General features: G+C 39.8%; 4 protein-coding genes across 13 annotated transcripts in view; 2 read left to right on the forward strand and 2 right to left on the reverse strand.

Moving 5' to 3' along the window:
• Window positions 1–1,945: 1,945 nt before the first annotated feature.
• LOC148067198 (uncharacterized) lies at window positions 1,946–3,197 on the reverse strand. 2 transcript variants are annotated; one of them, XM_087806291.1, is made up of 2 exons: window positions 3,134–3,197; window positions 1,946–2,098 (listed from the first exon to the last, which is right to left on the reverse strand). In XM_087806291.1, exons 1-2 carry the CDS (start codon window positions 3,182–3,184, stop codon window positions 1,946–1,948), a joined length of 204 nt encoding a protein of 67 aa, XP_087662417.1. In that variant the 5' UTR covers window positions 3,185–3,197. The 2 variants fall into 2 exon arrangements, with proteins under 2 accessions (XP_087662417.1, XP_087662416.1); XM_087806290.1 differs by lacking the exon at window positions 3,134–3,197 and having other exon boundaries at window positions 1,946–2,284.
• Window positions 3,198–5,084: 1,887 nt separating this feature from the next.
• On the forward strand, window positions 5,085–14,810 carry cmtr1 (cap methyltransferase 1). 2 transcript variants are annotated; one of them, XM_087805440.1, is made up of 24 exons: window positions 5,085–5,427; window positions 6,059–6,178; window positions 6,294–6,445; window positions 6,520–6,678; window positions 6,759–6,851; window positions 6,920–6,991; window positions 7,069–7,163; window positions 7,296–7,368; window positions 7,444–7,642; window positions 8,080–8,198; window positions 9,282–9,378; window positions 9,441–9,573; window positions 9,661–9,840; window positions 9,906–9,962; window positions 11,724–11,781; window positions 11,850–11,918; window positions 13,032–13,163; window positions 13,231–13,356; window positions 13,442–13,533; window positions 13,602–13,670; window positions 13,749–13,796; window positions 13,875–13,987; window positions 14,269–14,377; window positions 14,443–14,810. In XM_087805440.1, the coding sequence occupies exons 2-24, from the start codon at window positions 6,064–6,066 to the stop codon at window positions 14,576–14,578; spliced, it is 2,496 nt and encodes an 831-aa protein (XP_087661566.1). In that variant the 5' UTR covers window positions 5,085–5,427; window positions 6,059–6,063; the 3' UTR covers window positions 14,579–14,810. The 2 variants fall into 2 exon arrangements, with proteins under 2 accessions (XP_087661566.1, XP_087661567.1); XM_087805441.1 differs by lacking the exon at window positions 5,085–5,427 and having other exon boundaries at window positions 6,066–6,178; window positions 6,262–6,445.
• Window positions 14,811–16,820: 2,010 nt separating this feature from the next.
• On the forward strand, window positions 16,821–20,187 carry hebp2 (heme binding protein 2). 2 transcript variants are annotated; one of them, XM_087805444.1, is made up of 5 exons: window positions 16,821–16,882; window positions 17,006–17,090; window positions 17,942–18,077; window positions 18,318–18,498; window positions 19,777–20,187. In XM_087805444.1, the coding sequence occupies exons 2-5, from the start codon at window positions 17,016–17,018 to the stop codon at window positions 19,952–19,954; spliced, it is 570 nt and encodes a 189-aa protein (XP_087661570.1). In that variant the 5' UTR covers window positions 16,821–16,882; window positions 17,006–17,015; the 3' UTR covers window positions 19,955–20,187. The 2 variants fall into 2 exon arrangements, with proteins under 2 accessions (XP_087661570.1, XP_087661569.1); XM_087805443.1 differs by having other exon boundaries at window positions 16,828–16,932.
• Window positions 20,188–20,860: 673 nt separating this feature from the next.
• Window positions 20,861–23,399, reverse strand: part of nhsl1b (NHS-like 1b) — an 87,820-nt gene continuing 85,281 nt past the window's right edge. For all 7 annotated transcript variants that reach the window (XM_087805114.1, XM_087805111.1, XM_087805110.1 and 4 more), the window contains one exon: window positions 20,861–22,416. In XM_087805114.1, the coding sequence (XP_087661240.1) occupies window positions 21,771–22,416 (646 nt within the window). In that variant the 3' untranslated portion in view covers window positions 20,861–21,770. The remainder of the gene's footprint in view (window positions 22,417–23,399) is intronic.

The following is a 23,399-nucleotide window of genomic DNA, read 5'->3' on the forward strand; positions in this document are numbered from 1 at the left end:
TCCCTGAGTTATCAATAACAGACGTGGATGTTGAAATCTTCATGTCAGTTTGGCTTGACTTTAAAGTTGAGAGAAAGAAACGTAGATAGATGTATATATTATATTTTCATTAGTGGTCTGACGCTTCTAACATCCCTGAGGGATAAACGGACATAAATCATCTATCAAAGGCAAGCAGACCCAGGAGAACTCTGTGCTGCCCTCCAGTGGACAAATTATGAACTTCTATGAGAGGTCACTTGTTTTGAGATTAAAGATGAATAAAAGTCCAATTTGACTTGCCTTCTAAGTGATAGTTCACCCAAAATGTTCTACTCACCCACTTGTCGACTAAGGGTTGGGATTATTTTCAGAGTAATCTGTTCTTTTTTTATGTTTATTTTAAGTTTGTTTGTAGCAGAAGTGTGTGCTTGAAGTCCTTCCTTTCATAGAGCAAAGTGAACTTTGTGTACTAATCTTACCGTTCTTTCCCATGCATTCACCCATCCATCTTTCTGTTTACTCAACATACACTCCATACCTTTCCTTCATCCATCCCATCTATTCAACTACTCATCAACTCATTAACTTATACTCGATCTTGGGCGGTTATTCGACAGAGGCAACTATAGAATTATCATCAATTATTTTAATAGTTTCACCAAATAATAAAAACATACAAGGTGCAGTTCACATGTAGAGGAAGTGCGTCTCCATGACAAGAACAGTCGTTTAATCTCTAACAGCAACATGTCTTCAAACACTTCAAAACATTTCAAAAGAAAAGAAAAACACATCCCATAATGACAGAAATACATTCTTTACTGCCACCACAAAAAAAAAAAATCCTATGTCACTGGCCAAAAAGCTGCTCTGTCACGTCTCCATTTCAAGGTCAGCGACCCCTCGTGTATGTTAGCCTAATCCAAGTCCAAAAGAGCATGTATGCTAATCAGATCAAGCCGGGAACGCTGCTCCCTGACCTGTTTACATCTAATCTCTCCTTGTCGATCCCAGGAGGTCCGTGCGTCACGCTTACATTCATCAAACGTCGAGTAGAAAAGTTCAGAGACCTCTGAGGTCATTCATCTAAGATCCACCTGCGGGGACGGAGGCTGTGCACCTGGGTGAGATCCGGGGGGGATTTGCGAGTTGATCCGGGTGAGTCCAGGATGGTCGACCTGGCTGCCCCGGCAACAAACGCTGCGCCTCGTCCAGCTGGATGTCACCCAGTCCAGCCGACAACAAACGACTGGCAGCACCCTGAGCCCAGTTCCTACTAATCTCTCCTCAGCATCAAAGTGGTCTGAACATCTTCGTGTGCAGGCGATTTACAAAACACGTGCAAAAGAGCAAATCACATTCGCAAAGTTACACACTCAAAAGAATCCAGGAAAATTCAACAACAAAAAAAAAATACAGATAATAACGTGATAATAAGGACAAAATGACAAAACAAATGTTATATTTCGTTCTTTTCTTTTTTTAGAATAACAACATAATAAGAGTTGTTTTCTGTGGACGATAAAATTGCCTTTTTTCGTCATTTAATTCTAAGATAAACTCACTTATTTTATCTACTCTTCTTATTTGTCAATGGTATTACATTTTAAACAAATGGGTTTCAGTGAAGGATTTTAAATGCATAACTGATAGTTTCTTAAACTAGCTTACGGTGTTGAAGTTGTGCTTTAGAATTAGTCAAATGGAGGAATCACATATAATGTGTACTTGTGGTTAAACTCATTTTAGTCAAATCTTTCCATCGACTGACTTGAGTGGCATTTTTGATTCTGTGTGGAACAGCTGCAGCACATCAACTCCGAGGATGGAGATGAAACAAATGTTTCGCCGAGGATTGGGATGTGGTACGATGGATTGATATTACTCAGCAAGGAAAATAAGATCTCGACCGTGATGCGATCCAGATGGTGGAGGACGAAACAGGAGAGAGAAGTTGATGTTTTCATCTCAAGAGGTGAGTCGAGGGCTTGCAGTGCAGCGTGAGCTGCCGGGAGCTGTAGCCGGACACGCCGATGCCCATGAAGCCCAGCAGCACGGCCATCCGAGGCATGACCAGACTCTCCCGGCTCTGCAGCACAGTCTGCGCCGCCTGAGTCTGAAAGAAAGAGCAGGAGTCAGCCAGACCTTTGACCCCGGCAGCACCGCACCGGGGCGCCATCGTGGTCGGAGTCCTCTTTGTTCGGGTCATAGACGGGTCCTTAAAGATTTGGGTCTGATCGCAGGCCTTCCTCAGCCCGGCGATGGTTTTACCGTACGGGAAGAGTCGCACTAGAAACTCCATTTGTGAGTCAGTGGTCAGAGCCTCTCCTAAGGTCAGATATGAGTGCAGTTAATCATCTAGCTTCCCTGATAATAAAGTTATAAACCATCAATATGGACGAACGAGGGGTTATTTTTTTCGTCCATGACCTAACGGTCTTATGTCCAACACCAGGACGTGGCGACACACACACACACAGCTGCACACGCACACTCGGGTCAGAGGTTCTAAATGCAGCTGCAGGTTTCTGAAATACCCGCTGAGAGCATGAATTCTGTCCTTGAGCCCTGGAGATCCAATTAGAGGGCATTATGCTGACCCAGGCATGTCTCCGCATCCCTGCCTGACATCCAGTCAAAAACAAGCCGCTGCTAATCGCTAATCCTCACACCACGAACACACAATGCATGCACACAATTGAGTGTATGCTAAGATTCATTTAACTGTTTAATCTTCATTTATTTGTTTTTAGAAATCAGAGTTCCCGACATTGACAAGTATTCAATACGATGCCAATATAACAATATAATTTGATAAGTTGATAAAAATTGAAGGATATATGTTTGTTTTCGACAACTTATTTACAGAATAAAGAAGAAAAGTGTGTACATTTCAACATTAAGTTGCTACCAATTGTATTTTGTGGACACACTGAGCACCCCCAAGTGGGATTGGAACCAGGGACCTCATTATCAAGAAGCATTAGAGTATTCTCACACCAGAGTGCTGCTCTTATTGTTCTCGACTCACTCAAACAAACATTACTTGCGTCCACAGAGAGTCGAGTGTTGAGGGATTTAACTTGTTTGTCTGAGGACAGATGTCCCTGTTTCTACATCAACTCCATCACCCCAGAAGATTCTCACGCACCTGTAGGTATCGGATATATCCGGGCGTCAGTCGAGGGATGCGGAAAAACATCTTTGGAGCTGGACACCGGCCTCTTAGGACTTCCTGGTCGTCCAACGAGTGTGTGGTCCTGAAGGTGTCCCGGGAGGCAGCAGTCGACTCACCAGCTCATCCCAGAAGAGCCCAGAGAGTCTCCTGCGCTTTTATGAGGACGAGCTGGTCACATGTGTCTCGCTCAGGTGTGGGTCGGTGTCAGTGCGGGATTAGTCGGATCATCGTTGACTCGGGTGGGACGTCTTAAACCCATTTAGGGAAGACAATGTCACGCTGGGATGACGTGAGCGAGGGTCAGAGGGACAATGAAGTCGTATTAGCCTTAAAAGAGACTTTAGGAGATTCAGGAGCTCAAATACATCATCTGGGCCACTGTTGCTTCTTCTTCCTCCTCCAGGGTCACAGTATCCAGGCGTGACCCCCACTTCCTTCTAGCATTTGACTATAGAAGATTATTTTGCTATCGTGCAGGAGTGAGCAGTTTTTTCAGTTTTTTTAAATCAGCAAAATGTTTTTATGGAACTTAATTTGAGTTGTTATTTAATGTTATATTATTTTAAATTGTGTTCATGAATGTGTCAAATACAACATTAACAAACGTACGGTCAACATATGACAGTATGACAACAGTTCAATAAAATACGTTTTTTTAATTTCCCCTTCATTTGTATTGAAGGACAACAAATACTTATATTAAAGGACCAATAAGAAAATGCCTTTAACTAGTTATTTAAACTAAGGCGGAAGTTGTTGTTGTGTTTTTAATATTTGTAATTATATTCCATTTCTTTAATTAATTGTCTTAATCTAATCATAACCCTGATCTCAGCCCTTAGCCTAGAATATTTTAAGTATATTATAAAATACATTTCACAATTACATGCTGGTTAGTGTGAAGAAGAAAAAAAACCCTCTATATGGAATAAATCTGCAAAGCTTGAGGAGTTTTTTTTAAATAATATTACAGTCTGGAAAATAAAGTTTTGTATTTTACTGGTTATGTTTGACCTAAACAAGTGTCAAGGGCTGATAAAACATGGATGGATAATGCAGCATAATTCATTCTCTATTAAGAAGTATTGGTTGTGTCATTTATAAGCCTTTTTTTTTTTAAATTATAATTATTATTTTACGGTCTAGAAAGACTTAAATGTTCACAAGCATGACTGAACAATTGAAAAATGGTTGTCTAATTGTTTTCCCAGACAGCTTTGCTCGTGGACGGACATGCCAAGAATGGATTAGTAGAATCTAACACACGACAAACTCAACATGGTGACTCCACAATAACATAGAGTTAAAAAAGGTTTGTTCCAATGTTTATGTAATTATTATTTTATTATCTTATTTTTATTAATTCATCTGATTCTCTATTTATTTTACTGTAAGCATACATGATTTAATACTGTTCCACAAACTATCATTATATATTTTATTTAAAATTAAACTACATTTAAATCAACCTTAATTTAGTTTTAGAGCTTAACATCAGTATGAAGGACGTCATGATCGTGACGTCATGATCGTGACGTTGTGGTTCATGAGACCGAGGTAAACAATTGAGTTCAATTAAATGACACCAGGATGAGGTCAGCTGGCAGGATGCATTCTTTGTCTCGTCCAGGTGGAGATGAAGAAGATGAAGAAGCACAAAGAATTAAATAAAAGTATATTCAGTTCTAAAAATCAATTTACTACATACATTTCAAGACGATTTTAAATGAATTTCCTTTTGATGACTTTGCACGTTATTTATATGGCCATTAACATCCGATTATCATTTATTAAACGACTATGATTTTTAATAATACAATAATTTGTTGTATATTTTCAGTTTGTGTTGCAGAGGAACGTTAACACTCCGCTACGGTAGGGGGCAGTGTTGTCCTCGCCGCGACTGCAGTCTGCCAATAAAAATCAAGAGGAGCGAGAAAGCGCTAAAAGCGAACGCGTGCTAAAGTGTGCTAACTATCATGAAACATTAAAAATATTCCCACTGGATTATTTTTTCTGTCGGAATTTCCGACTTTCTTGGTTGAGTTTACCATGACGGAGTGACGTGATGCTCTCCGTGGATGTCTAGCTGTCAATGGTAAACGCAAAAGCTACGCAGTTTATTATTGTTGGGAAATAATAACCGATCAAACCAGTAATACCGACCTTTTTAGTGAAAGTGTTTTGTTTTTAATCCTGGACGAAGGAAATGGAGTTTCCTTGCACGTCATTTTTATAAAACCACTGCTAAAGACAACAAAACTGAGGTAACGGTTCTTGTTTATACTTCATAAATGACACGTACTTTACACGACAAATAGTTGCTCTCATGGTTTCATTTCTCACACAAACCTATGATTCAGTGGTTCCTGCTATAAGTAAGTCAGTAAGTCAGTAAGTACATAATAATAACGGTATCAGTAAGTTTCGCATTCAAGTGAAAAAGGGTAAAATGAAACCAAAACTGAAGTGTGTTCAGATAAGTTCAGTAAACAAACATCATGTTGACATGCGAGGACAGAAGTAACTTGTTCCAAGTTTGTCGTTGTTTAAATGTAAGAAACCTAATAGTTACACGAGCTAACTTGGAAATCTAATGCAAGACGTTATTAAACAAAAGAAAACTACCAAGTTCTGCTGTAACAGAAGGTTTAATGTTATTTTCCAGATTGTTTCTCATAGAATCATTTAAATAATTATACTCTAGATGTAGGGAGACAGAAGTAATAATGTGTATGTATTAAAAACACTTCAAACACTTAAATTTCAACTTTAAATGTTTGTTTTTGGGTTGTTGTATGAAGTGTTAATGTGATTTCCCTTCTTTTTTAAACCCCCAAATAAGTTGTCTCGTCCACTTGTTAGAGCTGCGCATGTGTTTTTTTTTACTTTATGCAGCAATAATGAAACGAAGAGCGGAACCAAACGTGTTGCCGCTGCAGAAGAAACAATGTCTTGAGAGCAGCTCGGATGAAGAATCAAGACCAAGAAAAGGGGACGCACATACGCATACAAACAGTAATTCAATTGTTACAAACAGAAATTCAATTGTTCGTTATACAATAATAACGTGATCTTTTTAAAGTTGGGTTTTTTTTCAGTTAGTCTCTTTTCATATGTATGTTGACAACAGACTCGAGTCAGAATGACTCCCTCAGCAGCGACCCAGAGGACCACAGACCTGGTTTCTCCATGCCCTCTATATCTTACCAACCCCAGGACACCGACTCGGCTGCACCTCAATCCAACTTTGGCATCTACAACAGTGTGTCACAGAAACTCATGGTAAGTCTGTCAAAAGTTGAATCACTCTTGTAGATTGGAGAACGTAAAGAAATGTGTTTCCTCTTCAATCGCAGGCCAAGATGGGTTTTCGTGTGGGCGAAGGTTTGGGGAAATTTGGTCAGGGTCGCAAGGAAATCGTTGAGGCGTCCACGCAAAGAGGAAGGCGCGGTCTTGGCCTCACACTGCAAGGCTTTCAGGGAGCGCTGAATGTGGACTGGCGAGACGAACCTGAGGTAAAAGACTTTCAAAACCTCTCCTTGTGCGCTTTGCATCGACGCATCACTCTCCTGGTGTGTTACATTGCTGTGTGCAGCCGAGCGCTGTAGAGAAAGTCGAGTGGTTCCCAGAATGCACTACAGAAACTCCAGATGCAAACGAGCTCAGGGACTGGATGACACTGGGACCAGTGAGTATAAACTTGCGCATGGATAAAGTTTAGTTTTGTGCCATTAATTCATCTCATTTGTGTTACAGAGGAAGCTTAAGATTGAGGACGAAACACAGTTTTGCACAGAAGATCTCCTGCACACTCTTCTGAGGTGCAAGGTAAGCCACACTCTTGTTCTTGTTTTTTTTTCCAATGATTGGAGTTCCTCAACACGACGACTTGTCTCTATATGCAGTCTGTGTTTGATAACCTGGAGGGCGAGGAGATGAGGAGAGCAAGGACTCGATCCAATCCCTATGAGACCATCAGAGGAGGGATTTTCCTCAACAGGTTGGTAATGATAACAACAACAGATAGAACATCTTAATCAATAAAAGGATGTGTCCAGGATTACAATGTAAACAACAGTTACTCTGAAAATAAAGAATTCTGTGCAAAGCTGTAAATGTTTTTGATGTGCAGAGCTGCCATGAAAATGGCCAACATTGACACCTGCTGTGACAAGATGTTCACCAATCCAAAGAGTTCAGACGGGGTGAGGGAGCAGTTTGTGTTTTGAAGTCTTTCTCAACAAAGTGTGTTTGTAACCAAATGTGTGTTTCTATCGAAGAAACCTCTTACTAACGACCAGGGCAATCAGCTTCTGTATTTCGGCGACGTCTGCGCGGGACCCGGAGGATTCTCCGAGTACATCCTGTGGAGGCGAAGCTGGCACGCCAAGGGCTTTGGCATGACTTTAAGAGGGCCGTGCGACTTCAAACTGGAAGATTTCTTCGCAGCACCGAGTGAGCTGTTCGAGCCGTACTATGGTAGGTGATGAGAAGCTTCTTTTTTGTTTTTTTTCTGGTTCAGCTCCTTCATAAATCACTAGTTTTTATTTGTCATCTCTTGATGAGAAGTAACTTTAAAATATTACCTCTCTCTAGACATACATCATTCGATGGTTCAAAGTTACAACATGATCAGGGAAAGGATTTCGTTGCTTCTTTATGTCGTTTTGTCTCCATTTTTTTTTAAACTTATGACTAAGTTTGGACGTACTTTAATACACGAGACATCTTTTCTGTTGCAGTTCATGGCAAAACAAATTTTAAACAAAAAAAGAAAACTAAGGATTTATGGTGATTAAATAATTCCACAAATCATTTATTCATGCATCAGTTTGAGGTCAATAATTGACCATAAATAACATTATAATAATCAATTCCGAAAGTTCAATGTTGTGGTTTGTGTTTATTTTTCCAAGGTGAGGGAGGAGTCGAAGGTGACGGTGACATCACACGACCTGAAAATATGACAGCATTTAGGAACTTTGTTCTCGAGAGCACGGAGAGAAAAGGTCTTCACTTCCTCATGGCTGACGGGGTGAGAGCTGGAATATGTTGTAGTCGTGTTCGCGTCATACAGACGTTTGTTGCTGCCGATGCATAAGACGAGGTTCACAGGCTCAAACTACATTTAATTCCAAAAGAATGAATGTCATTGAACACAACACACAACCATAAAGGTCCCATTCCACGTATTAAACCTACGAGACATCGATACATTTCAACAGTCTCCGTTTTATAATTACAACATTTTATTTTTTTGGGTAATGTCTGTTAGTGATTTGAATGCTTATATTGCATTGTACAGTTAAAATCGGGTTATTTTGCTATGATGCTTGGAAAAAGATCTGATTGACAAAGATCTATTTGTTGACATAAATGTTTGGTTCAAGGCTTTCTTAAATCATTGTTAAAAAGACGTTCGCATTATTGGCGAGTGACAACATCAACTTCAACAGATCCTTCAAAAGATGTGTGGGTTCAGATGGTAATCCAGAATGAAACCAGTGTTCAGTTGTTTCTTGTCTTATTATTTTTCTTGTTAACTTATAACTTATATAATCAAAATTTCCTGAAACATTATGTGAAATCAGTTTTCTTTGCGTGGCTGAAAGACAACTATGAACGCCAACGATCCTGTCACCGTCTCGACAGACGTGATCAGTCAATAAACGGCACGAGAATCAGAACAAATGACTTTGTTTAATCGACACATTCAATTCTCCATTAAAAAAAACAAGTCACTGCCAACAACAATTACTCTGAACACAATAAAACGGTCATAAAATCGACAACAAAAGACTACACAGTTATGGTCAGACTCACAAAGAAAACTACAACAAATCTTTTAGCAAATCTATCACTTGCATGATGACAAATGAACAGTAAAACAAATGAATAAAAAAGTTAACGCTAACTCATTTTTTAGTTGCTGGGATCTGTTTCCTTTCTCCATTATAGTCCTTCAACTGTTAAGTGTCTTGAGACAACTTTGTTATGATCAGACACTTTAAATAAAATTGAATTGAATGAATAAGTTATTAAAGACATCATGTCACAACGAAACACAAACCGAGTCTCACAGGGGTTCTCTTGAGATTAATGGGGCGACTGTTTTCAGGGTTTCTCTGTGGAGGGTCAGGAGAACATCCAGGAGATCTTGAGCAAACAGCTGCTCCTCTGTCAGTTCCTCACAGCTCTGTCAACCCTGCGGACAGGTGTGTGTCATGTGATCTGACGTGAGGCGCTAGAGATCCTGATCATTGCTGCTCTCCTGCAGGCGGTCACTTTGTCTGCAAAACGTTTGACCTCTTCACGCCCTTCAGTGTCGGCCTGGTGTATCTGCTCTACCTGTGCTTCGAAAGGATCTCTTTGTTCAAGCCCATCACCAGCAGACCCGCCAACTCGGAGAGGTGAAGCCGATCACCCGAAGCTTCGGAAGTCGCCGGGGTACGTTTGTCGTGAAGCAGCCGTCGCAGTGACGCTCTCGCCTTCCGCAGGTACATCGTGTGTCGCGGGTTGAAGCCCGGGTCGGACGCGGTCCGAGAGTACATGTTCAAGATCAACCTGAAACTGAACCAGCTGAAGAACTCGGACAGGGATGTCACCGACGTGGTTCCCCTGCAAATCGTCAGGGAAGACACGGACTTCTTCAAGTCCATGGTCGGCTCCAACGAGAGGTGAGAGACCACGTCTGTGGGGGGATCGAACACATGTGACTGATCTGCTGAGGTCCTCCTTGCAGCCTGTGTGCCGTGCAGATCAAAGCTCTGGCCAAGATCCACGCGTTTGTCGTCGACCCGTAAGTAAAGAACCCGACGTTCTGCACCTCCAGACGTTTGTGCTTTTAACTTTGTTTAATGGTTAATGATGTTTTTGAAGAAACTATTAGGGCAAAATACTAACAAAGGTAAAATGTGTTTTACCTGAAGATAAATTATTTTTTAATGATAAAAATGTAATTATTTTGAAAAGAAACGTGGGAAAATGTATATAAATCAATAATTAAAAAAAAACAACCATTTAAAATGTATATAAATCAATAATTAAAAATAATAAACCATTTAAAGGTATATAAATAAAAATAATAAACCATTTAAATGTATATAAATTAATAATTAAACAATAATAAACTATTTAAATGTATATACATATATAAATAAAAATAATAAACCATTTAAATGTATATACATTAATAATTCAACAATAATAAACCATTTAAATGTATATAAATAAATAATTAAAAAGAATAAACCATTTAAATGTATATGAATAAATAATCAAAAATAATATACCATTTAAATGTATATAAATCAATAATTAAACAATAATAAACTATTTAAATGTATATACATATATAAATAAAAATAATAAACCATTTAAATGTATATAAATCAATAATTAAAAATAATAAACCATTTAAATGTATATAAATCAATAATTAAAAAGAATAAACCATTTAAATGTATATAAATAAAAATAATAAACCATTTAAATGTATATAAATTAATAATTAAACAATAATAAACTATTTAAATGTATATACATTAATAATTCAACAATAATAAACCATTTAAATGTATATACATTAATAATTCAACAATAATAAACCATTTAAATGTATATAAATAAAAATAATAAACCATTTAAATGTATATAAATTAATAATTCAACAATAATAAACCATTTAAATGTATATAAATTAATAATTAAACAATAATAAACCATTTAAATGTATATAAATTAATAATTAAACAATAATAAATTATTTAAATGTATATACATTAATAATTCAACAATAATAAACCATTTAAATGTATATAAATAAATAACTAAACATAATAAACCATTTAAATGTATATAAATAAATAATTAAAAATAATAAACCATTTAAATGTATATGAATAAATAATCAAAAATAATAAACCATTTAAATGTATATGAATAAATAATCAAAAATAATATACCATTTAAATGTATATAAATAAATAATTAAAAATAATAAACCATTTAAAAAAAAGGCAATGGTCAGACAAATATAGTATTAAAAATACAAAATAAATGGACCAGGTGTTCTCCACACTTGCTTGTTTGCTTCGATTATTATGAAGAAGAACATGTTTTCGAGCGAGTGGATGACTCTTGAGATCTTGCCTTCATATCTCGCTCAACTGAATTAGTCTCACTTTGATTTTGGAATATAATACGTCTGGGAGGCAGTTGAGAAGGCATCTTCTTCTACACATCTGTGTAGTTTTCTCACAAAGATCATCAGATCTGGTCCCAGACGTCTGATAAAATGAAGACCCAGAACGTTCTGTATCTTTGGCCAGATGAGCTGAGACTCATAATAATAATAATAATGATTGAAGATAAAACTCTCTTCACACAGCAGATGTTTCTTTATTTTGTCAAAGTCCATGAATGAGAACATGGAGTTGGTGTTAGTGAGGCGTCACAAAACCAGGCTGGACATCAATGGGTTTCCAGAGATGTCAAAGTCTCTTAGACTCCTGGAGATGTTCCACAAGATTCCTGCTGAAGAATCTGTGTTTGTGTCCAGAACTCTTTCCGAGGCGAGACAGGCGGACATACGGAAGGAGTGCCTGAAGCTCTGGGGGGTACGTGATGTTTCTACGAGAGAACGTGCTCAACCATTGTTATTATTAACGTATTGTTCTGTTCTCAGGTGCCGGATAAAGCCAGAGTCACTCCGGCCTCCTCTGACCCAAAAACAAAGTTCTGCGAACTCACTCAGGTCGGTCCATGAATCCAGAGACTTGATTATTGACATGAAGGGAAGAGTTGATGAGGCTTCATGAAACATTTAATCAAGTTTTATGAATCAGTTATTGAGATTCTATGAATCAGTTATTAAAGTTTTATGAATCAGTTAATGAGGTTTTTTGAGTCGGTTCATCAGGTTTTTATTAATCAGTTAATCCAATTCTATGAATCAATTAATGAGGTTTTATGAAATGGTTATTAAAGTTTTATGAATCAGTTAATGAGATTCTATGAATCAGTTATTAAAGTTTTATGAATCAGTTAATGAGATTCTATGAATCAGTTAATGAGATTCTATGAATCAGTTATTAAAGTTTTATGAATCAGTTAATGAGATTCTATGAATCAGTTAATGAGATTCTATGAATCAGTTATTAAAGTTTTATGAATCAGTTAATGAGGTTTTTTGAGTCGGTTCATGAGGTTTTTATTAATCAGTTAATGCAATTCTATGAATCAGTTAATGAGGTTTTATGAAACAGTTATTAAAGTTTTATTAATCAGTTAATGAGATTCTATGATTCAGTTATTAAAGTTTTATTAATCAGTTCATGGGGTTTTTTATGAAACAGTTATTTAGATTCTATGAAACGGTTATTAAGGTTTTATGAATCGGTAAATAAAGTTTAATTTATAAAGTTCTCATCCTTCTGAAATCTGGGCGAACGAGAGGTTACGAGAGTCCATTATAACGTAATAATGGCTTCACTCCTCCCTCTCGCTGTAATCACACCCCGCTTTGTTTATACAACGGGTCCCTTGGATATGGAGACTTCTGGGATTGATGACATGCGGTGACAAACATCGGTGTTTGAGCAATCCCAGCAGAGTGGGTTTGGTTATGGTAAACAAGATTTAATCTCCAGAAAGACAAGTGTTTTTAGTGGGAAAACGGACACGTACTGATAAATCAACACATCTGTTGATCTTTAATTCATTGAAACGGTTCAGTAGGTGGCGCTGTCACTTTAACAACGAGGTGAGGGTTCAGTTAAACAGTGGTTCAGAGACAAAGGTTCTAAAGCAAAGGTTCCATCGTGTGGCCATCAAACATCTGACGATCACAAACACCACTGTGTTTCAGAAGAAGGACGTGGAGTCGTTGCAGCGTAAGCTCACGCCGCTCAACTCCACCACCATGGAAAAGATGCGCCACATCATGGACCACCGCTGCATCGTGGGAGGAGGCGAGCAGATCTTCCTCCTCTCTCTGGGGGTGAGTGAACGTCCCCCCCGAACAGCCCCGCGGAACCGACCCATTTCATCACCGGTTCCTGTTGCAGAAGTCTCAGATCTACACCTGGGACGGAAAGATGCCTCTGCGCTGGAGGAAGCTGGAGAACTTCAAGCTGGAGCTGCCGAGAGACACGCTCCTGAGCGTGGAGATCGTCCAGGAGCTGAAGGGCGAGGTGAGGTTCCGAGGAGCGTCGGTTCTTCCGGAGACACGTGCACGATGGTTGAGCTCTGCGCTGAAATGGCGGCCTTGTTTCCCAGGGTAAAGCTCAGCGTCGAATCAACGCCGTCCACGTGATGGACGCTCTGGTCATCAACGGCACCGACGTCAGGGATGAGCACTTCACGCTGAGGTGAGCAACACTTCTCGCTCGGATGCTGAAGCTGCGTCTCCCGCTCGCTGACCTGCACGTCTGTACAGGATCCAGAAGGCGGAGAAGTTCGTGAGAGCCGTGGCCAAACCCAGCCGACCCGACATGAACCCCATTAGGTATCGAGTTCTTCCTCGTCTTCCTAGAACGATTAGAAAAAAAAAAAAAATGGCTCCAATGTCTCGTCTCTCACACAGAGTGAAGGAAGTTTACCGGCTGGAGGAAATGGAGAAGATATTTGTCAGGTACGAAAACCGGTGACGTGTTGAGCAGGAAAAACAAAAAAAGCAAGAGCATCGTATTAAGAAATGATGTCCAAGCAGACTGGAGATGAAGATGACGAAGAGTTCCGGCGGCGTTCCTCGTCTGTCGTACACCGGCAGAGACGACCGACACTTCCTGCCCACGGGTCTCTACATCATCAAGACGATCAACGGTGTGTGTGTGTGTGTGTGTGTGTGTGGGGGTGTGTGCGTGCGTGCGCTTCAGGGTTACTTATTGTGCAGATGAGATCGCTGACCTGTTGTAATTAGATTACTTGATTATAGTTATGTTTTAAGAAGCCACAAGAGGGCGCCAAATCCCGCAATCCACAAAACGGGTGGATTTATTCAAGCTGGAAAAAAGATGTGGTCATAATGTTGTTGCTCATCATTTTAACGGTCCAGTCTACAGACGGCGAGGAATAACTCGGAACACAATTCTGTCCTCCCTCAGAGCCGTGGACGATGGCGTACAGCAAGAGCTCCAAAAGGAAGTTCTTCTACAACAAGACCACCAAAGGGTCCACCTACGACATGCCGCTCAACGCCGCCTTGCCTTTCCAGTGAGTCCCACCGCCTCGACCCCTCGCTCGCTCCCAGTCGTTAACCCCGGTGTGTGTTTTCTCAGTCTCTGCCACGCCGAGCGTCTCTTCTGGGCCTGGGTGGACGGGGTCATAGTTCACGACTCTCAGACGCGCATGGATCCGGAGAAACTGTCCAAAGAGGAAGTCCTGTCCTTCATCCACCTGCATCACCAGCTCTGACCTGCCGAGACCCACGAGGAAGTTCCTCTCCTGGCGCATGTCGAGACAAGTGTGTTCAGATGTTCACGACGTGAAAAGATCTTTCTTTGTTCTCACGAAATCTGGAAAAGGTTTTCCTCTCGAAGCTTCTTCGTTCTGAAATAAAGAGTGAAATCTTGAATCTCTGCTGTTCGTGTCGACTGTGACATTAACAAGGTTTGTTTTAATAAATAAACATTATTTTGCTATGAAACGAGTACATATTTGCTTTTGCTGAAATATTGATTCGCTGTCAGCGAGTCTGAACAAAAACATCTTTAGTTACGACATAATTCTTAAGAATATAATTTAGTTAATTATAGAGGTTTATTGAGAACGTTGGGAAATTGTTCGTAGGTCTGAGTGTGAATAGTTCTCTGTCTTTGTGTGCCACTGGAGTCCTGTCCAGGGTGTCCCCTGCCTCTGGCCCTATGATACTGGGATAGGCTCCAGTCTCCCCGCGACCCCGGTAAGGGATAAATCGATAGAAAATGAAAAAAATTATGGATTATTTTAGATAAAGTCTTGAAAGAACATTTAATTATTCATTTAAGTGCAATCTTTTATATCCACGAGTTCCACCACGAAGAGATCATCTCTGGTGAATTTAGGGAAGATTTTAAAGTCACGTAAATAATGAGCGTTGCTGTGTCTCAAATCGCATACTACTCTTAGTATACTAGAAGTTAGTATGCATCAGTTTAGTGTACATACTAACTAGTACGCAAATTCTCCACAGATAGTAATGCTGTGTCTGAAATCGCATACTAGCGTACTAAAAGTTAGTATTTTTATTGCGTATCAATTCTTAGTATGTGAAATTTAGTTCACCATGCACACTAAATTGGCGTACTAACACGCCCACAAAACTGAGTATGGTTCGATGGACACTAAACACACTAAACAGCCGCTATCTTAGTGACGTTTTTAACGGAAGTTACGTCATATATAAATGCATATATATTCATATACGTACAGGTGTATTTTCCGCAGCAGTATAAGGATAAACACGTCTTCGCTGCTGATACCAGCTTAAATATCTCGCGATTATTTAGATTCTCATATTTTTTCTTTATTTCTTTTTCCAAACTTGCAATACGTGCTGCCAGCAGGTGGCGATAGCGTTCAAACAGCTGGTTGAAACATCGTTAAATAGAAGTAGAAGAAGAAGCTGTCATGTGATTTCCTGTTAGTGTGTAGCAGCAGAGTTTGAGTTGAGACATACTTTGTGTAGAATTTGCGTACTAGTTAGTACGTACACTAAACTGATGCATACTAACTTCTAGCATACTAAGAGTAGTATGCGATTTGAGACACAGCATATGTCTCAAATCAAACTCTGCTGCTACACACTAACAGGAAATCACATGACAGCTTCTTCTTAGAAGTCAATTTAGTGTGTATGGTGCACTAAATTTCACATACTAAGAATTGACTAAAAATACTAACTTTTAGTACGCTAGTATGCGATTTGAGACACAGCACGTGTCCTCAAGAGACCTCAACAAAGGACCATGTGACCAAAAAAAAGATTAAAAAAAGAAAAAGCAGATTACACAACAAACATGTGAAACTATTGTACAATAATGTATGAACTCCCGTAAAAGCAGCAGATCATCTGAATGATTGTTGTTGTTTTGTTATCAGAAAAATAAAATAAAATAAATACATTCAATTAGAATAGAATAGAATAGAATAGAAAATCTTTATTCATCCCCAGAGGGGGAAACACACTTTTACAACAGCAGCACAATTGAAAATAAAGTGCAAGGAAAAAAAAGAAATAATAAAAGAAATAATAAAATAAAATAAAACGATCTTAAAAATATACAAATTATTTACAATATTAGAAAATTAACACTATTAACAAAATAAAATAGAATAAAATAAAATAAAAATAAAATAAAATACAATAATTAGCATAAATGTAAATGAATAAATAATACGAATAGAATAAATTACATTTAATAAAACACATGAGGCGGATAGAAGTTATTCAACTGTTTCACCAACTTATACCTCGCTTTTCAATTCGCAAATAGAAAATTGTAATATTCGGAGTAAATATTTGTAAATGTGATATTTCCCAGCATTACTATATTAATAATAATGTAAAAAGATGATAATTATTCGTTATCTAACTGCGTCACAAGACAAGTTATGAAAGCTTGAGTTTCTGTCGTTTTGTAATCGACTCTCGTTTTGTAAGCCGCTCGCTCAGCCAATCAGCGGCCAGGACTATAAAAACACGGAAGTGTCCGGTCGACAGCAGAGCTCGCGCTGCAGGTGAAACTTTTCACGATGACTTTGAACAAACTCACTCTGACCGCGTGCGTGTGAGTGTCTCCTTCATGCGCGCGACACGTTTGCATCGAAGTCTCGTCTCACGTGTGTGTGTGTGACCCGCAGGTGCGTCGTGATGTTCAAAGCTCTGGGGCAGGCGCTGTTTAACGTCGGGATCCAGAACCCCAAGTTCATCCCGATCCAGACCGACGTGAGTATTATCTGGGATCGATTAGTAGTCCTTATTTGACGTGACGTCATCAGCGTTGAAAACCGCTGACTCATTACAAGCTGCAAACTATCATTTAATTAAATTATTATTTATAATTAAGTTACTCTAAGACGTTAATACATTAAGTTAAGAGTTTTCGTTTTTTTGGGGTTTTTTTTTTTATTAATTAATTTTTGTAAGAGTTTTTGATATTTATTCCAGTCATTTAATTGGCGGGAGGAGTAGCTCCGTATTCTTGTCACGTGACACTCGTGTATAACATTTTTATATTGAACGAATAAACAAATATTCACGTTAGGATTATTTAAACGTTAGAACTAAAGTATCGAGCGATATGTTGGCGGTTTTTTTCAATCATTAATTACATTTTTTTTTTCAATTAATACTAAAACGAATCTTCCAATATAGAAATGATTAAATAAAATAAGTAAAATGTAGAGATTAAATTATTTATATATATAAATTATATAAATTATCTCATTTAAAATGTATAATATATTTTAATGTTGTGAAAATGTTACTAAAAAAATATTAAATGTTTCTTCTGAGATGGAAATTTCCAATTATGTTGTAAATGACTTAAAAAAAAAAAAAAACCGAAAGTGATTCTTAATGTGAGAATTATTTTGTATTAATGATAAAGAAAAAAAAAAATCAAACGCATTATAAAGTTGCAGTTAAAGATGACAGACGCCTGTAATTTAGATTAATCTTTGTCACAGATTAGGATTGAAACAAATAAATAATTTATGAAAACGTTCAACTCAAATATCAGATTATTATTTTCTAAAGTATCTGATCCACAGTGAACGTGTGTTTGTCTCCTGCAGGCGACGGACTATGAGATCCGGGAGTACGTGGAGACCAAGTGGGTCAGCACCACTCTGACGGGCATGGACCTGGATCAAGCCATGAACGGCGGCTTCCGCAGACTCTTCAGCTTCATTCAAGGAAAGAACCAGAACCGTGAGTAGGGGGCGCTGTTGTCCACGAAGCTGCTCCTCTAACGCCGGCCCATGATTAATGGTATTGATCCGTCGTGAGCAGGAAGACGATCAATCAATGCCAGAGTAAACACTCTTGTTGTTGCTCAGCAGTTTCGTCGATACTGGAGTCTGACTCAGCACTTTTTTTTTTTTGTTGAGTCTCTTCCAGAGAACGAGTTTTGAGGATTAAAAATGTTAAAGTTTTCAAAACATTCCGCAGAGACCAAAGTGGAGATGACGGCGCCGGTGACGTGCCGGGTCGACCCGAGTGCCGGTCCTGCCTGTGAGTCCAACTTCACCGTCTCCTTCTACATCCCAGAGGAGTTCCAGGAAAACCCGCCGGCGCCCAGCGACCCCGAGGTGTTCATCGAGACCCGCAAGCAGTTCACGGCCTACGTCAGGTGAGGCTCGTTCTCGTGTCGGCGAGAACCTGACGTATCACGATGCGTATCACGATACAGGGGCAACAATATGGTACACTGCGATACTTGGCTATCAGACTGATGAATACAATATAACTGAGTTATGCAATATTTAAAACATTAATTCTATTTATACTATATTGCACTATTTTTAACTATTTATACTTTTTTATATACTTTCACTATATGCTGTTTTTTAACTGGTTGCCAAGCAACGGAATTTCATTTCCAGTTTTACTGCAGTGTTTTTTCTGTGCAATGACAATAAAAGAAAGTCTAAAGTCTAAAAAAAAGTACTTGAGGCCGAGACCACATGACTCTTGACGAAGTCGTAACTGGACATATTTTGGTTGCAAAACAAAAGGAAGCGTCAGCTTTAAAAGCTGTTGGAGTCGACTGTATCCTCTCGTCCTCAGTCGTCGCTGGGATCTCGCGGTATGTAATTGTTTTAGCAGCAGCGGGTGTAATGACTGCTGCCATCTAGAGGCAGGAAGTTTAATTTTGCAACGCAAAAGGACAAACGCTGAATATTAGCGAATCAAAAGTGCTATTTTATTTCATACAAACTCTAATGAACTATACAAAATTATTTTAATTAAAAAAAAAAGATAAAATATGATTTGAAAGCCAAAATAACTTTTACATTTTTAAATATTTCTTTCACTACAGCAGTGAAGTGTATCAATAGTTTTGCTCACACACCCATGTACTACTAATGTGCTAAACATTATTCTATGGTGTTGTGTCATATTTTTATTTGAATACATTTTTTATTTGGCTAATTTTCATTTTCATTTTTAATTTTTTTTAATGTTTTTTTTGTAATTATTTTTTTCCTTTGATTTCATTCAAGTACAAGAGAGATTGCCCATTTCATAAGATTATTTCTCATAATCTGTAAATTTATTTTTAAATCATAATTTTCAGATGTTTCAGTTCATAACTTACTGGTTAAAGATTTGACAAGTTTTGTTTTGTCCTTTCGAAGCAACATTGTTTTATTCCATTAAAAAAAAAAGTTTTTACATCATGTTGCCTTCAGTAAGTGCTAGTGATGAAGCTTCATGAAACAGTCTCATGTTGTTTATAGGTCAGTAGGTGGCGCCATCAGTTTAAAAATGTTTCATTAGAACAGTTGCTCAAAAAGGAGGAAAACGGTGCACAGACGCCATCTAGTGGACTCTGACGACACTACTTCATCAACACATGACCAGTAAACGCAGCGACGAAGTCTCATCGTCATCTTCTCTCCTTCAGGACCTTCGGCGGCTTCGCCAACGAGAAGATGAAGAGGGAGGAGCTTCTCAAGCTGGTGGAGAGCCTGAAGCGAGACGAGGTTCCGTTCACGGAGCAGCCGTACTACACGGCCGGTTACAACAGTCCCTTCCAGCTGACCAACCGCAGGAACGAGGTCTGGATCCTCCGGCCCGAGTAGAGGGGTCAGAGGTCACCCAACGCTAGGTCTGCAGTTACTGAAACGTCTGTTGCTTTATTTTGAAGTGACTTTAACAGGAAACGCTTGGGAAACAAGGGATTTGAATGATTTTTCTAATGTTTGTTTTTTAATTTTTGTGAATGAACTCAAGCTTGCTTGGAAAACCACAAGGTTGTCGAACTAACGGATTAAATGAACAAGTGCTGACTAATAAATGAGCTCATGAAGACCAACTGTGTCTCACTCCTTTCACCCCCAGTTCACCTTCACCTGATCCCCCTCAGTTTTTGCTGAGTCAGCGATTTTTTTTCCGGTGTCATGTTTTGACGCTTCAGCAGAAAATCTCTTCTGCAGTGACTCGTCTGAATCTCTGTGACGGAGCTTCACACCAGAGAAACGTATAAATAATATACGAATAAACCTTTTATCGGTCAAAATACAAACTTTTTTAACGATATTTTAACTCTTAACTTTTTCTCTTATTTTGAAGGTCAGGGAAACTATCAGCTATTTATTTACAGCATAAAATGACGATTAAAAACACTGCTTTGCTTCAAGAAGTTTCCGACTAAGTTGGAATAAAATGTTTTAACTAAACAAAATTGTTTTAAGCAAATATTGAAGTTACTCTAATTATTTATGTACAAATGTATTTCAGTAATTTAAATATATTGAGTCATGACAGGTTTTTATAACTTGACGTATTACGAGTCAAAGTTTGAAATGAGGTTTAAAAATGATTGTTTCTGAAAGGTCTGTAAAAGTGCTGAGTCATGAGATGTCGATCAGAGGTCACGCCCCTGTCGGGTCAAGTTGTGAGTCAGATTGTGTCGTATCGTGGGAGGAGGCGACAGGCTGGCGTGGTCGCCGTGGCGACCGTGCTGCGATTCATGAGCCAAACGATCGTAAATATCACCTTTTGTTTATTACAGACGTACACAAGAGCGGCCAGAGCGACCTACAGTGACCCCTCTGACCCCCCCGTCACGAACTACACCAGAGCTCCATCAGGGACTCGAGTCACAGCAAAGAAAGACTCACATTTGGACTCTCTGGAACCGAGTCGACTCAGCTGACAGAGGTCACGTGACAGAAGGATTCAAGGTCACGTGACTCATTCCAGTTTAGAATGTTTTGGGAAAAAGTGGTAGAAACCGAGTTATTTTTAAATCAACTTTTTTTTTTTATCAGTAATCAACACAAAACTTTAGTCAAGATTAACTCTCAGCTCCCTCTGCTGGTCAACACAGGCGCTTACTGCAGTTCCCGCTCACAGCATTGACACTCCTGAGCAGCAGGGGGCGCCAGACTATGTCGCTGAGTTCAAGTGGCTCCGTGAAAATAAATAATCTAGAAAAGATTGGTCCTCGAGAATCCGAGGAACCTGAACTGTACAAAGAGTCTGAAAACAATATTTACACGCACGATAAAAAAAAAAACACAGCAGGTCACGTCCGGGGTCAGAGGTCGGCTCCGCCTCCTGCTCTTTGGTGACTCCAGGGTAAAATCTCTAAACTCTTATCTTTACAAGAATAGATTATTTTGACTCCCATGAACGAGGAAAACATTCTTAAAAACCACCGACAAACAAAAACATCCGCTCGTGTCGTCTATATATTATGGGATGCATCTAGACAACATTCACGTGTGCAGCACAATCGTTTGTGTCCTTGAACGCACCGCGATACAATCTGATAGAATCTCTGATGAAGACGGAGCAGCAGGACCCCGACGTCTCTCCTGGTCTCGGGAGGACCCTACGCTGCGGCTCCTGGTTCGCCTGCTGGGTTCGCTCAGGTTGACCTCTGACCTCTGCTCAGATAAAGTCGTAGTCCTTGAGCACCGGGCGGCCCCGCGACTCCAGTCCGGCGTCGCCGCCCTCGCTCTCCGCCGTCTCCCCCTCGCGCTCGCAGATGACGGTCATGGGGCTGCTGAGGAGGCGGCAGCGGGCGTTGTACTTGCTGCTGGCGGCAGAAGGGGGCGTACGCGAGCGCCCGTGCTTCATGGCGTTCGGCGAGTAGGACGGCGAGGCGGGCGAGGACAGGGCCAGCGCCTCGTAGCGGCTCCACTCGTCCATCGACCTCTTGGCTCGGCCCGGGGAGGAGCAGGGGCTCTGGGGGGACCCCGGGGAGGACGGGGATCCGTTCGGGGGTTCCAGCGCCGACTCGGAGCGCGTGCGCTGGAAGCGGGGGTCCGTCGAGCGCAGCATCTCGGCGGCCGACATCCTGAAGCTGGTCTCGGAGCGACTGCCCTTCTTCAGCAGCAGCGCCTTGAAGGTGTCGCTGCTGGTGGACGACTTGCGCAGGTTCCTCTGGATGGAGCCGGACGGGCGCGGCAGCGAGGACGGCGGCGTGCTGGGGGGCGCCGAGGTGGGCGTGACGGGCGTGACGGGCGGGGAGTGGGACTGGCTCCGGCTCTTCTCCTCCTCCGACTCTCTGCGACCCAGAACCTTTCGCTTGGACCTGCAGATCAAACAGAGTCAGAGTCAAGTTTTCGTCTCGAATCAAATCAAAATGTTCATTTTTCTCTCATTTTCTCTGAACTGAACAAGAAGAAACAATTTCCAGTTTGAACATATTAAATGATGAAACTTTAAATAAATAAAGCATTTAATTGTTTTTAAAAAATTAAATTCCATATTGAATTTCTTTTAAATAATTGAATTAAATTCCTTATTACAACAACATAAATAATAGCAATATAATAACAACATATTTATATTGGATTTAAAAGACTATGACTTCATACTAGGATATAAAGTGTTTAAAAAAAATCCTTTATTTTGAAACTATACCATTTTCAGATATTTAATTATTTTCTAAAAACAAATACATTCATTAACGACATGATCTAATATGATTATTTGCTAAATTGTTTAATGCTTAAAAAAAATTCAAAAGTCAAGCTCGCCAATCGTGAAGGTTTTCAACGCCACGTTTGCTCCGACGCCTCAAACATACGTCAACTGGACCCCCGGCGTCGTTCAGAAGGAACAAGAGTTCTGAGGAAGAGACGCTGCTGAGGCGGCGACGCATCAAACTCGTCCCTAACTAACTGGGACTCGTGGAGAGTTTCTTAATCACTGGACCTCCGTCTGCTCGCGGTCGTTTACAGACGCCCTCCTTCTATAATCCCCTCGTCTCCGCTCGCCCTCAGTCTCCGAGGTGGATGTTGAGTCAGCTCTTCGTTACCAAGCACCAGCCACTCGCTGGAGGTCAGAGGTCACCAGCACTCACTGGACAGCACCAACACTGCTGCCAATCAACTTTTATTTTGAAAACAGGAAACAGATATAGATATCTAGAGCCTAGAGTTTTTTTTGTTTCTGAGTAAAATGTATATGGTGTGTGTGTGTGTGTGTGTGTGTGTGTATGTGTGTGCGTGTGTGTATGTGTGTGTGTGTGTGTGTGTGTGCGTGTGTGTGTGTGTGTGTGTGTGTGTGTGC

This window comes from Callionymus lyra, chromosome 13, assembly GCF_982586985.1.
Source record: "Callionymus lyra chromosome 13, fCalLyr1.hap1.1, whole genome shotgun sequence".
NCBI lineage: Eukaryota > Metazoa > Chordata > Actinopteri > Syngnathiformes > Callionymidae > Callionymus > Callionymus lyra.

Bases quoted from the DNA above. Each gene is read 5' to 3' on its own strand.
- LOC148067198 (XM_087806290.1), bottom strand. From the start codon at position 2,284: ATGGAGTTTCTAGTGCGACTCTTCCCGTACGGTAAAACCATCGCCGGG.
- cmtr1 (XM_087805440.1), top strand. From the start codon at position 6,064: ATGAAACGAAGAGCGGAACCAAACGTGTTGCCGCTGCAGAAGAAACAA. The intron at 13,357-13,441 runs GTGAGGTTCCGA...CTTGTTTCCCAG, and splicing joins TCCAGGAGCTGAAGGGCGAG to GGTAAAGCTCAGCGTCGAAT. The intron at 13,534-13,601 runs GTGAGCAACACT...ACGTCTGTACAG, and splicing joins GATGAGCACTTCACGCTGAG to GATCCAGAAGGCGGAGAAGT.
- hebp2 (XM_087805443.1), top strand. From the start codon at position 16,898: ATGACTTTGAACAAACTCACTCTGACCGCGTGCGT. The intron at 17,091-17,941 runs GTGAGTATTATC...TGTCTCCTGCAG, and splicing joins TCATCCCGATCCAGACCGAC to GCGACGGACTATGAGATCCG. The intron at 18,078-18,317 runs GTGAGTAGGGGG...AACATTCCGCAG, and splicing joins TCAAGGAAAGAACCAGAACC to AGACCAAAGTGGAGATGACG.